At 37.9% G+C, this 13,396-nt stretch overlaps 1 protein-coding gene across 1 annotated transcript in view; it reads left to right on the forward strand.

Moving 5' to 3' along the window:
* The first annotated feature begins 880 nt into the window (after positions 1–880).
* Positions 881–13,396, forward strand: part of lrp2b (low density lipoprotein receptor-related protein 2b) — a 76,312-nt gene continuing 63,796 nt past the window's right edge. The window contains exons 1-10 of the mRNA XM_058621180.1: positions 881–1,007; positions 5,400–5,510; positions 5,626–5,748; positions 5,957–6,073; positions 7,062–7,172; positions 8,300–8,416; positions 9,185–9,301; positions 9,395–9,538; positions 11,571–11,687; positions 12,732–12,860. Of these exons, the coding sequence (XP_058477163.1) occupies positions 941–1,007; positions 5,400–5,510; positions 5,626–5,748; positions 5,957–6,073; positions 7,062–7,172; positions 8,300–8,416; positions 9,185–9,301; positions 9,395–9,538; positions 11,571–11,687; positions 12,732–12,860 (1,153 nt within the window). The 5' untranslated portion in view covers positions 881–940. The remainder of the gene's footprint in view (positions 1,008–5,399; positions 5,511–5,625; positions 5,749–5,956; positions 6,074–7,061; positions 7,173–8,299; positions 8,417–9,184; positions 9,302–9,394; positions 9,539–11,570; positions 11,688–12,731; positions 12,861–13,396) is intronic.

Below are 13,396 nucleotides of genomic sequence, written 5' to 3' on the forward strand. Positions count from 1 at the left end.
ACCAAAAATTAAATAAATGTTCTAGACTATACCATTTTTTAGGGTTTGGGTACCCCAGCCCAGGAACTGGCAACCCTTCAGTCTCAAACCAAGTTCTCTCTCCGCTTGGCTATGGGCTGCTCAATGATTGCTTATTATATACTTTATATTAATATTTTATAAGAGTGAGTTAATATTGGTGTATAATGCAACTTGGTAAATAATAATTTCCTCACCTTAGAATCCACACTGATCCTGCATTTTATACTTCCTGTTATGATCGTTGCCATTCAAGGTCATTGTAAGAAAAAGGTCTTAAGATGTTTTGAATTTGATTTGGAAAACTTTGACAGTACCTTGATAGAAGAGTCAAGGTATTCCTCAAGCTTTGATAAGATTGTGGGACACACGATGGGGTAGTGATTTGTATTGTTGCCTCACAGCAAGAACATGAGAGTGGGTGATGTGAATGTTCCAAAGTGCTCCCAAAACCTATTTCACACTCAAAAAACACTGTTATATTTAATAGGCATCCACTTTTTAATGGATCTTCACAAGTGTAGTTACCATATTTGCATTTTTTTAACTTCTAAGTTGCAGATATTTGTTATGTTTGCAGTATATAAACTGTCATTTTTTATTTCATATGAAGTGTCAATAACATCTTTCAATGACTTCCCATTTTGCTGTTACACAAAAATGAGAAGTCACATTTTTCTTGCTGACGTCGACAACATAGCAACAGGTAAAAGTTAATCTTAGATGAAGTTTATGTAAAAGGAGACGGCCATAAAAAGCTGTGTTGCTCTCATGTCACACCGTTAGTCTGCTGCGCTGCGCAAGGAAATATATCTTCAGTCCCTTCGTCCTCCTGTCTGGATGAAAACTTTAAAACTTTAAAACAAGTGCACTATAGCACCTGAACATAAGACAACTCAAGAGGAAGCCTGAGAATTAAAATATGGCCTTTGAAGGTCTTTATCTTCTGTCTCTTCTGTTCCTGACACATGGAAGCACATACGTTCAAGGTAAGTGTTTAATCCTAATCCCAATTGCAATACGTTTAATCTATAAACAGCCTGTTAAAAGAAGAAGAATTACAACATTTGGACGACATTTGAGTTCAAATAGATATTTTTTTTAATATAATTGATGTACTCCAGCAGGACATTAGGCACGTCTATAAAACAGCATATTGAATAGGCTGTTTTCTCATGGTTTTAGTTGTTTTGGACAAATGTAAATCGTCCAAAACAATCTTAAAACTAAGATTGAGATAAAATGTAAGTGTCACAGTAGCCGAAGTACAAAATAAGAAAGAGAAAAATTATACATACCAATATAGAATATCCTAGAGATGAGCCGTGTGTAACTATACTGGACAAAATCCCTGAATTGTGTATCGTAAATAAAACCAAATTTAGATGTCAATCAAAATTTGCAACAGGGTTTTAACTGAGTCATTTCGTTTTTGGTTGGTTTTTGATGATGTCTCATCAAAAGAGGTATTGAGCCGAGTATTGTAGCATTATAATATGATATATGTACACATATGTACCCAATTACAGAGGACACCCTATACGATTAGTTTGCTGCTGCTGTTGCTCATCTGCTTCAAATTGTCCAGAGATAATTGATCTTCCTTCATACCTTGATTGTAAAAAGTGGTTATTTGTGTTACTTGATTATTATATCAGACCAGCGACCAATATAGAGTCACATTAATTACATTTTGAACTTCAGCAGCTCACCTTCACCTTTTCTCCATGACTAAATACAATGAGTTGCTGCCATGTGATTGGCAGATTAGACATTTGTGCTTATATGCCGTTGAAGATGTGTACCTAATAAAGTGGCTGGTACATTTATAATATGATGTGAAATGTACATAGATAGATAGATAGATAGAGCATAAGGTAACATTTTGAAGGAAATCCTGAAATAATGCCAGTGCAAATACTAAATACTTTTTTTTGTAGCTGTAAAAAAAGAAGAAGACATCTGTACAATATTTTTTATGGGGTCCAAACTCATTGACGAGAATCCCTTAAATTTTACTGACGCGTTACAAACAATACAAAGTGCACATCGATGTGCTGAATCCGACATAAATCCTGTGTGGTCAAGTGATGCACCGTCCATTCACAGTGAAGAATTAACTCTCCTTTAAAGGCCAGAATCACATGTGTGGAGGTTTTAATGCTACAGGCGTCATAAACGTAGTAACTTATTAGTCAAGATAAGAGTAAAATACACTTTAATTTCACTAGTGGAGTGTTTTAAGAAACCTTCTGTTGTGCTTTATGTTTTCTTGGACTTTTAGTACTTTCTGTTTTCCCTGCTTTGTGGTCTTATTTTATCGTTTTCCTTCCCTCCATGTGTTTCCACAACTTTGTAGTGTTGTTTAAATCAGGCTTCCGTCTTCTTAAAACAACAGATGATGAGTTGATTGTGTGGGAAAGAAGTAAGCCCTAAGCCTTTATTTTGTAGGTCTCTGCTTGAAAATAATGGGTCTCATAATGAAATATCTCTGCAACCATAAGGTCTATTTGAATACTTTGGGTGTCATAGTAAATAGATCACTTGTGGGATTTACTAAGATGTGTAAATATCAGTACATGTGTTACTGGTGAAAAGTAAATGAAGATGGCACACAAAAAAATTAACAGACTGCAGTAGCAGCTCTTCAATCAAATCAAAGTATAACATGTGAACATCCTATCTCTGTCAAGTGAAGCAGAACAAAATTAGAGAGGTTTTAGTACAGAGAGTACAGCAACATCTGTGCCATTTGTATTTTCTATACTTATTTCACTTTAATATCCCCATTAGTGTTCAATAAAATAGTTTATGGCTTTGTTTATAAGTTAAGTTTATGACTTCTATATATATTCCATTCCAAAAACGAACACCAGATGGCTCATTTGAGCTGTGTCTCTCTTTGCTGGCCTGTATTGGCTTACTTACAGCCAATAGAAGGCCGCTATCTTCGCGAAATTTGATTGACAGCTGTGTTAGCCAATAAGAAGCAGCAGAACACCCGGATGGGGGGCGACTTACGTCAGCTAGAGACGCCCGGAATGTTTTGAGTGTAACACAGGAAGTCCGGCTGACCAGTTGTTTTCGCTGAAAAATCAACTTTTGACAGATAAACATCAGAGGTAAGAGCAATTTTAAACAGTTGTCGTTCAGCAAACTGATTTCAGTTGTATTTATTCTATAAGTTTTATCTCCGTGATGCTTTGACGCTCCAACACTTTTTCCAGAACCCACTCCATTCGTATGTCGATCCAGAAATGCAGCGAGTGGGTTCATGCAGCAGTTCCGTATGAAGTTTTACATATAATAGTTCATGTAGTTATTATTTGAGCTGTGTTTCTGACATTTACAATTAATTTGATGTCCAGCATCAATATATTCTCTTAGGGTTCAGTTTTCTCGCGATTTTTCTCAGTTTTCAATTTTCTCAGGGTCTCCCAATTGGGTGACCTTCGAACTTGGGGCTTAACTCTGCCCCTGTTTTCCCATAACCACACATTTTAAAGTCTGTCTGACATCACCAATATTGTACAAAAGATCATACATCTCCGCTTGCTTCTCTAAACACCGCACATGGGAATTCCCACCCTGCTGGGGTCATTGAACGCACCATTGACGTGCTGCTCAGTGGTCTGCTGGATCTCTGTGGCGTGCGTCCATGAAGCCGTGAGTTGCAATGTTTTGCTTGTGTGTTGCACTTTGTTGGTGTTTGGGTTTGTCCATGGGTCTGTTTGATGACCTGGAAGTTGTTTTTTAACATCAGTTACGTGGTGTGACGAGTAATTAGTCACTAATGAGCGACGTGGAGCTAGCTGCTAACTAGCAATAATCAGAGAAGTTTATGTTGCTGTATTGCTAATCTGCATTGCTAATCCCTGTTGTTTATATGTAGCTGTATTTCTGTTGTTATCGGGATAGCTCAGTGTATTGCTATGTCTAAGTTGTGCTTTATTTTCTAATTAGTCAGTGTTTTGTGTTTGTGTTGTGCTTGTAGTGCAGCAACCACACACCCTCACACAAATTTTGATAAACAGCTTGAACTGTATTAATGGACTCTGCCTCTTATTAATGCACTCATCAGAACAGTACAACAGTGTCCTGGCCCGACACCCTGAAGTGATTGCTGCCACCTGAGATCCTTATAGTCTGTCATACAAATATAGTTTGTTATATGTTATTTGTTTCTCCCAGTCTTCACATCATAGGCTGATGTTCTCATGTTCTTTTTACCTTTTGTACATACATTTCCAATTAGAGTTGTTCCGATACCAGTATCGGAAAAGCCTCCGATACTGCCGAAAATGCTGGTATCGGTATCGGCGAGTACTGGAGTCCGATACCACGTGATTTACTGGTTAGCTCCGTTAGCTCTGACACAGTTCTTCTGTGTCTTTGCCTTTTTATTTTAGTACATAATGGCTGCACTTTAATTAGTTTTTTATAATTATTCCTATATTTATTTAAGTTGCTGTTGCACTACTGTTTTTTATACTGTTTAAAAATAAATATAAAAATAAATGGCTTCCATTTGCTGTATTCATTCATGTTTTACAAAGGGTTTAACCTGAGCAAGGCCTTACCACAATGATAATCATATCACAGTAACACACGCAGGCATAGTATGAATTGTTTTTTTAACACACTGGTATCGGTATCAGTACTCGGTATCGGCTAATACCGACAGCACGAGTATCGGAATCGGTATCGGGAGGGAAAAAATAGTATCAGAACATCTCTATTTCCAATGCATGACAACACATTTGACAATAGCAACATGTTTGTCGGCTCTCCCATACTCCAGAAAACAGTCAACACCTGGGTTCTCTCAGCTCAGATCTAAGGATCCCCTGTCGTTTTGGGCTTTATATGGATTTGAATTAATTTCATATATGTGAATGTGATGGCCTTCAACTCAACTCCCTTGGTACATGTCAGAATGATGGATTGCCTTTTCATCATACTGCATGTCTTCCCAGCCTTATAACAGGATTTTCAACAATAAGTTAGCTGTGGGATTCTTTCTGGGGCAGACACTATAGTAGACTTGTGTTTTCCCTCCATTGTGATTGTCAGCCCCATCCTATACCTCTTGTATGTATTCTCTGTCTCTTTTGTTGGTTTATTTGATGATCAGGACAGTTTTGGTTTTCATTTTGCGTTACATGCTCTTGTACCAGTCTTTTTTTTTTTTTACAAGCTCTCACTTGTTCAAACCCTAACAACAGTCTGCATTTTGTCTGCGCTAAACTAAACCTGTAAAATATACATGTGGCTGGAAAAACTAAGTTTTTTGAGAAGAAAAATTCAAAACAAAAGATCTGTCTGACTTTGAAGTGATTACTTAATCTACTTTGTTGCCCCTCTGTTTGTGTTTTGTGCAGGGAGCTGTGGAAGTGCTGAGTTCCAGTGCACCAGTGGACAGTGTATAGACATAGCGTGGAGGTGTGATGGAACTAAAGACTGCACAGATGACTCGGATGAACTAAACTGTCGTGAGTGTCATCGGTAGAACACATGCTCCACCAAAGCCAACCTGTGATTTGGATTTTACTCGTCAATATATCAACTCCCCCCCCCATAAACACTTCCCTTGTTCTTTTTCTGCAGCAACTCCAACATGCACCTCACAAGAATTCAAGTGTGTGACAAGTGGCGAATGCATTTCATTGGGGTTTGTCTGCGACGGTGAGAAAGATTGCGTTGATGGCTCGGATGAAGAAAGAGCCTGTGGTAAGTCAGAGTGATGTAACGACCTTCCTACGTCTCCCAAAAACGACCAAAATAATAATACATAACAAAATTAATGGAGTCATGGTGTGTTCTAGTTTGAGTCGAAAGTTGGAATTTCCAAGTTGAGAGGTCCGTTTCTGAAAGCAGGAACATACTGACCCAAGAAAGTTTGAAATTGCAAAACCCGCTGACGTTTCTCCTGGTGCAGGTGGACGGACGTGCAGCCCAGACCAGTTCACGTGCCACGAGGGTCAGTGCATCCCCAGCAAATACAGATGTGACAGAGTGAAGGACTGTGTGGACAACTCTGATGAGAACAACTGCAGTAAGAATGTTTATCTCTTCTCTCTATGGTAGTTGTTATTTAACCAAGAAATCCTCAATGAGATTAAACATCTCTTTTACAATGGACTGTGTTTATACAATGCCATGTCTACAAAATGACAGGCATATAAATATATTCCTATAAAAGAGCCAAATGATAAACTGTCAAAATATACATCCTAAAAATATCAGCGAGTGGTTAGGTAGGACATCTATCATCAGATTCCAGTGAGCCCAGTTTTGCTAAGATTTTGGGGTGAAAATGTATTTTTAAATACATTTGTTACTTCCTTTTTTCCCCCAGAATTATCCTTAAGGTCTTTTTATGTGTAAATTAAAAGTGCAGAAAGTGATGTGCTAAGCGTTGTTGTGCCAATGGCCCATAATAAGTTGATTACAGTGAACAATGGGTACAGAAAATGAAAGATGTGAACTGTATGGAAAACACATTTTTCTTTATGCCTTTTATGTATGTATGTACTGTGTGTGTGTGTGTATATACTGTATATATGTATATATATATATATATATATATATATATATATATATATATGGATGTATAGACATTGTATTATTTTTGTAGATGTTTTTTGTAGATTGGATTGTGTGTTGCATTGTAGATTTATAGAGAGATGTGTATTTACTACTGTTTATTCTGGACATTTTATTTTTGCATGGGTGGTGTTTTTGCATGAGACTTCTGGTCAAGTTTTAAAGAAAACATACCGTATCTTTTGGAAATGGCTATATGAAGGAAAAGTCAGGAAACCGTAAGAAAAGATCGATTTTTCATCTTAGGTTGGGTTAAGAAACTTGGGTTAAGATGGATTTTCATCTTTAAAAAAGATGTTTCCCATTTAAAATGCTGAGGAGAAACTGCTGTAGAGCACCAACATGATCATAATCACATTTAATATATTGAGGGATTTAATTTTATGGTGAGCGATAACCTTTCATTGAAGTCTTTTTTTCCATACGTTTACGCGCAGACTATCCTCCGTGCACTCAGAAGACATGCGCTAACGGCGCCTGTTATAACAACTCCCAGCACTGCAACGGGCTACAGGACTGCAGAGACGGCTCTGATGAATTCAACTGCAGTGAGTAGATCACTCCTATTATGTGGTGTGTTTGTATAAGTGACTTCAGAGTTCAGTTTGGTACAGTACCGTTTGTATTTTTTTGTGTTTCCATTAGGAATAGTACCAAAATAACCAGCCCCAGTTAAATTTTTGGGCACCCTTCCCTTGGGGTACTAGAGTAAAGTGTTACTTACCATACAGTCCCACATTAATGTATGTATGTATGTACAGGACAGGTTTTACTTCACTATAATTAAGCATTTATTAACCATTATAACCCCTTTATTAATGCTCCTTGGGACCCTTTCTGTAAAGTGTAAAAGATGAATCCGTTCACTTTGACTTTATAAATGTATGGGTAGTAGAGCTGCAACCAACGATTATTTTCATAATCGTTTCATAACTTTTACTGATTTCTTAGTTATCCAGAGCAAATAAATGAAAACAAATACACACATTTAAGAAGCTTAAACAATCGGAAAGCTTGTTTTAACCATGAGAAAGCTTCGAACAGATTATCAATATAGTTGTCGATTAATACATTTTTTTTTTGTTCGATTAATAATCAAATATATCGAAAATAATCGTTTCAGCTCTAATGGGGAGTACAGAATAAGCATTACTTAACTATAAGTAAGCCTTTTTAACCATTATTACCCTAATGATTAACAATTGTAAGGCCTAGTTATTGTGCTTATATACTAAGTCTTTGATACATGATCCACTTTACAATGAACGGTCATGAGGAGCGTTAATCGACGTTAACAATGGTTAATAAATGCTTAATTATATTTGTTAACTTAATGTATGAACTGATTAACCTGATCAGATGTTTAGTTAATACATTAATCAACAGTTAGTAAACACTTATTTCAGCATTTTAGACGTGAATTAATGTTCCCTTGCTACAGCGATCCTACTTGAGCTGACTCCTTTATAGAGGCTGACTCTACAGACATAATCCTCCCAAACTACAAGGATTTATTTGCTGATATCACTTGTACATAACGCCAATTGTGCATGTAACTGTCCAGAAATCCCTTTCTTTTTAAGAATAGGCTATTTATTATTCATTTAGCTTCCTCATGCTCCCTCAACTGATCTTCTCATGGGTTATTAATGTCGTCACTGTGTTTCATTGACAGCGACTCAGCATTGTCCCATCCACCAATATCAGTGTGCGAACGGCTACTGCATCCCAACATCCTTTGTGTGTGACCACTGGGACGACTGTGGCGACAACAGCGATGAACAAGGCTGTGGTAAGGAGGACAAGACGTTTAACAAAAGCCATAAAGCACTTTTATTTCTCTAAGAATTAGGGACACACTAGTGGTGCAAATACCACTTCCCCATTCCGTACGTTTACATGCACTGTTTAATCGAGCTAAGGCCTTAGTCAGACTAAGACAGGCAATCGTACATTTGCAAAGTTTGCATATACATGTGGAGGAGAGAAGTGATTTATTGGCCGCTGGTATCTCTCTATGAGCTAGTGCGTATTGAATCAGTTTCCCGATGACCTTTACATCGCTGAAAAAACAGCAAACTGTGATACAGATGGATCGCGCTGTGGTACTCCTGGATGTTTTCGTACCCGCTATCTTGTCTCTTCCTCAGTCCAGAAGTGGGTCTTCTCCACAGCTTTCACTCAAGCTAACGCCATCGTCGGTACTGCAGTTTACACATCGTCTCCTTTTACGTTTACTTCCGGGTCAAAGAAATTGTGGTTCATGCGCAGAACGCCAAAGTCTGACTCCAGTCCAGTAATCGGACTAATCACATTATCCAGGCATGTTAGTCCAACTAAGACCAGCTCAATTTCTGGGTTCAGTACGGTTAAACATTTCTGACCCAAAGTGAAAAGTTAATTTGTGAATAAGGTGGCCATACCATTCTTATCACTGAGGCAAATCAATTTCCGTTTCAACTTGTTCAGTGTCTGATGAAAAATACTTGAGTGCTGTAAAGCGCTGTTTACGCAAATAATTTAATGTTTTCATTGTCAAATCTGTCTGTTAATCCCTTAGTGTACCAGAGCTGCAGCGGTAGTGAGTTCACGTGCACCAGTGGCCGCTGTATCCCTCAGCGCTGGGTGTGCGACAAGTTCAACGACTGTGGAGACTTCAGTGATGAGAAAGGATGCGGTGAGAGAATGTCTTCCCCTTTTTTTGGAGGAAAATCCCATTTTAAACAATGTTTTGTAACCCATAATCCCGTGTGTTTCTGCGGGTTTTTAGATAGTAACTCTCGAGACTGTTATCCTGGTGAGTGGGGGTGTCCAAGCTCAACAGCGTGTATACCAGTGACCAAAGTGTGTGACGGCAGCCCCGACTGTCCTGGAGGAACAGATGAGACCAACTCCACCGCACAGCAAACCTGCAGTAAGTGACACAAACCTACACATTATGACATTTAGACTAAACAACAGAGAGTTTGCAATAATGTAAATAATGACGACTCATGCAGTCATGTCGGGAATTGGCTGAATATTTTTCGCTATTTGGGTTATTTTGTTAGTTTGGTGTAACCCTTTGCCAGGTCAAAAATCAACCAATCCAGCCAAAGTTTATTATAATCCAGCAAGGTTGGGTTATTGGTTTGACCCAGCGAGTACAATTAGTTCATATACTTTGTTGGGTTAAAAGTACCAAATAATGGGTTGAAAAACAAACCAAATTTGAATTTGGGGCACTTTATCAACGCCAAAAAGAAAGCAGTAAATGTATTATTTTCATTATCCCAATGTCAGCCTGGCATGTTCTTACCATTATAATGACTTTAATCTTAAATGGTAGCAAAATCAGAAGAATGGTCTTGTGTTGACGTTCACTTTCAACGCGAATATGGTGTCGGCCTACTAAAAAGTAACTAAATAAAACGATAGACGATGCATTTATTCTCATCATGACGGTGACTTTACTAGCGAGCTACAAAGAGTAAACTATGATAAATAATTATATTACATCATCATTAAATATTAAAGTAAAAATAAAAAAAACAACGTCACTACAATAAAAGTCAATGAATGGTTTAAAAACAAAAATGAAGAACTTTTGTCTGAAAGCTAAATAAAATTAGAAGTAAGATGAGGAAATGCTATATACTTAGGCTGGCTCTGGATTAAACGATGATAAAACCCCAGAATAGCCATGCATTTGTTTTATTGCTGTAAACATAATATATGTGATATCACAATTAATTGAAAAAAAAAGAAGAAAAAATTAGATTTAAGTTCCTTATAGCAAACGTATGTTGTTGAATCATCGCACGTTGCAATATTCTTGTGCCTTTTCTATGAATTTAATGAATCAGGATGTTACCTGACTCTCTTTGTGTCCATAATTGGAACGCAAAATTCCGTCCTGAGCAGCCTTTTTCCCCCTTTAACACCTAAGCCTCAAAATGTCTGTCTGGACTTTGTGCTTATTTTAATCTTTGTGCTTATTTAAAAGGGCCAGAAAATGTCCTGTAACTAAGTGCTTTTGCCCATTTCCCCAGAACAACTTTCAACAACAGATAGTGCATGTTCAATTTGAAATTTGAACAGTATAAAACATATTTAAAATAACATTTGTTTGACTTTTTGTCTCAACGTCCAAGACCAGGCCAAAAAAAAAGATGTACAGGCGTTTTTCCAACTCTTTACTCTCTGATGACGAAAACGCTGATTCAACAAAAGCACAAGTGAAATTACCGTAATAACCGTGACGAGCAACTTCTCAGTTTTCAGAAACCATTATTTTTTTCATTTTCCACAAAGGTACAGTGTGTGAAATGTTGCCACATGTACATTATTGGTGACGTGCACATTTATGTAGCCTCCAGTTGGCATCAAAACTCAAAAGATGTTCAGTTTGTCCATTGTGGGCTACTGTAAGAACACGGTGGTCCAAAATATATATAAATATAAAAGGATTTTTCAATGGGGTAATAAAAAAAATAAACAACCACAATTCATACAATCAGGTGATTGTTCACTTGTTTGAGTTTCAATTCCTGCCAAATTAAAAATTAATTCACCTTTCAGTACGACACACTTGTGTTTCTATTCCTGATAGTAATAAAAAAAACAACAGGTCATTGAAAGGCTTTAAATGTATGTACGAGCAAGAGATCGACACACTTTAATGCATGAAACTCGTGTTTCTCGGAAGTCAGCAGTTTAAAGTGCCGCATGATCACTGCTTTTACCTTTCTTATCTCTGCCCTCACACCTGCTTTATGGTCATGATTGTTCAGGTAATTGTCCGCTAACGATGGCTGTAAATGCTGGTCACGATTCCCATAATGACGCTCTCTGGGGCTCAAATGCTGCTCAGGTGACCACGGGGCAATCACAAGCAGAAACCTCAAGTGTCCTGACCTTGTTTTTTTTACGACAGTATCGCTCTGTTTAATTATTCACACGCACAGGCCTGGATCGCTGCTCCACCTTGAGCTGTGAGTTCCACTGTCACCCATCGCCTCAAGGAGGTTCCTGCTACTGCCCTGATGGCTTCACTGTAGCCAATGACAGTCGCTCCTGTGTAGGTAAGTGATCTATAACATAGGTATACACTGATTTTGAAGGAACTTGAGGAATATCCAGGTTTTTTTTTTGTTATTGTTGGCATATTTATTTATAGATCAGTGATTTTCCGAGTCTGTTTTTCCTGTTCTTCATGTTGCCATATGACCTGAACTACCTGTACAGGTCATGTGCCACTGTGTTCACATGACCACAAGGTATGAAACAGCCAAAGGACCAGTGTTGTTTTTTCGTCAACGATGACCATGACTAATTTATTTCGTTGACGCCCCTTTTTTTCATGACGATTACGAGATGGTGACGAAATGAACATGGACGTTTGATGACGAAAACATGACGAGACGCGTGTGAGTTTTTTTCGTTGACGAGACGAAAATCGACGTAAATGTTAGTGGGTGGTTTGTCAGATGTTCAAAATGCATGACATTTCTGCTTATTGTGCGCGTAATCTGTCAATTAGAGCTGCAACTAACGATTATTTTCCTAATCGATGAATCTGTCGATTATTTTCCTCGATTAATCGTTTGGTGTTCAGAATATCAGAAAACCTTAAAAAATGTGGATCGGTGTGCGTTAAACCTGGAAATGATGATGTTCTCAAATGTCTTGTTTTGTCCACAAACCAAAATGATTCACTTTTAAAATTTCTTTGTTATCCAGAGCAAAGAAATTAAGAAAATATTCACATTTAAGAAGTGTAAACAATCGGAAATCTTGTTTTAATCATGAAAAAAGCTTCAAACCGATTATTCAATTATCAAAATAGTTGTCGATTCATTTAGTAATCGATTAATAATCGATTAATCATTTCAGCTCTACTGTCAATTAAAACATTGCCACCGACCCCTGGCGCCCGATTTACGTCGGCCTCTCCCCGCCCTGGTGACGCTCCGATCGACTGTCGCGCTGGGGACACGGGGGTTGTCAGACCAATATTTTTCATTTTTATGAGGTCTTTTCCAGATTAACTGAATCCAAGGAAGCTAAAGTTACTACCATAAAGCAAAAACAACTCCAAATTGTTTTTTTTTTTTTATACTGTCCAGACTATAATGACTGTCAGATCTGGGGGATCTGTGACCAGATGTGTGAAGATCGACCTGGGACACACCACTGCAGCTGTGCTGATGGATACTTCTTGCAGCAGGGCCACTTGTGCAAAGCCAACGTGTCAGGTACAGGTCACAGTAGAATTTAACAGTAATACAATCAATAGGTATGTTGTGCTTTTCTTTCACCTGAGTGAAATGTATGTTACCTAAACTGTGTTTTTGTTCTTAAAGTGATAGTGTTTTGAAATGTGGTTGTAAATAGGGAACTGACAAAAGCAAAAGGTCGACACTGACCCCCTGCACATAGAATCAGCCTCCTCTCAGTGTCTCACTGAAAACATGGCAGTACATCAACTAAATAAACCTCTCCCTATTCCAAAAGTCTTTTTAACTCTTTTTCACTTTACTGCTGCCTCATTTGCTAAGTTTATGTCACTTATGTGAATTTACAGCAAACGTTTTTAAACACAGATGACACAAATGAACACCTTTCAGCTCAGTGATGGAGGCGGCAGTAAATCAGCAACTCCTGCTTAACTCCGGTGTGCTGAGATTTACAAACTGCTGACTTTGGGGTGGGAGAGTGAATGCAACACAACCTTCCAGTCTGAGAAGTCTAGAAACGGTTAAATATTCTTAATGTGCAATATACTTGTTAA

Source organism: Solea solea, chromosome 21, assembly GCF_958295425.1.
Source record: "Solea solea chromosome 21, fSolSol10.1, whole genome shotgun sequence".
Classification (NCBI taxonomy): domain Eukaryota; kingdom Metazoa; phylum Chordata; class Actinopteri; order Pleuronectiformes; family Soleidae; genus Solea; species Solea solea.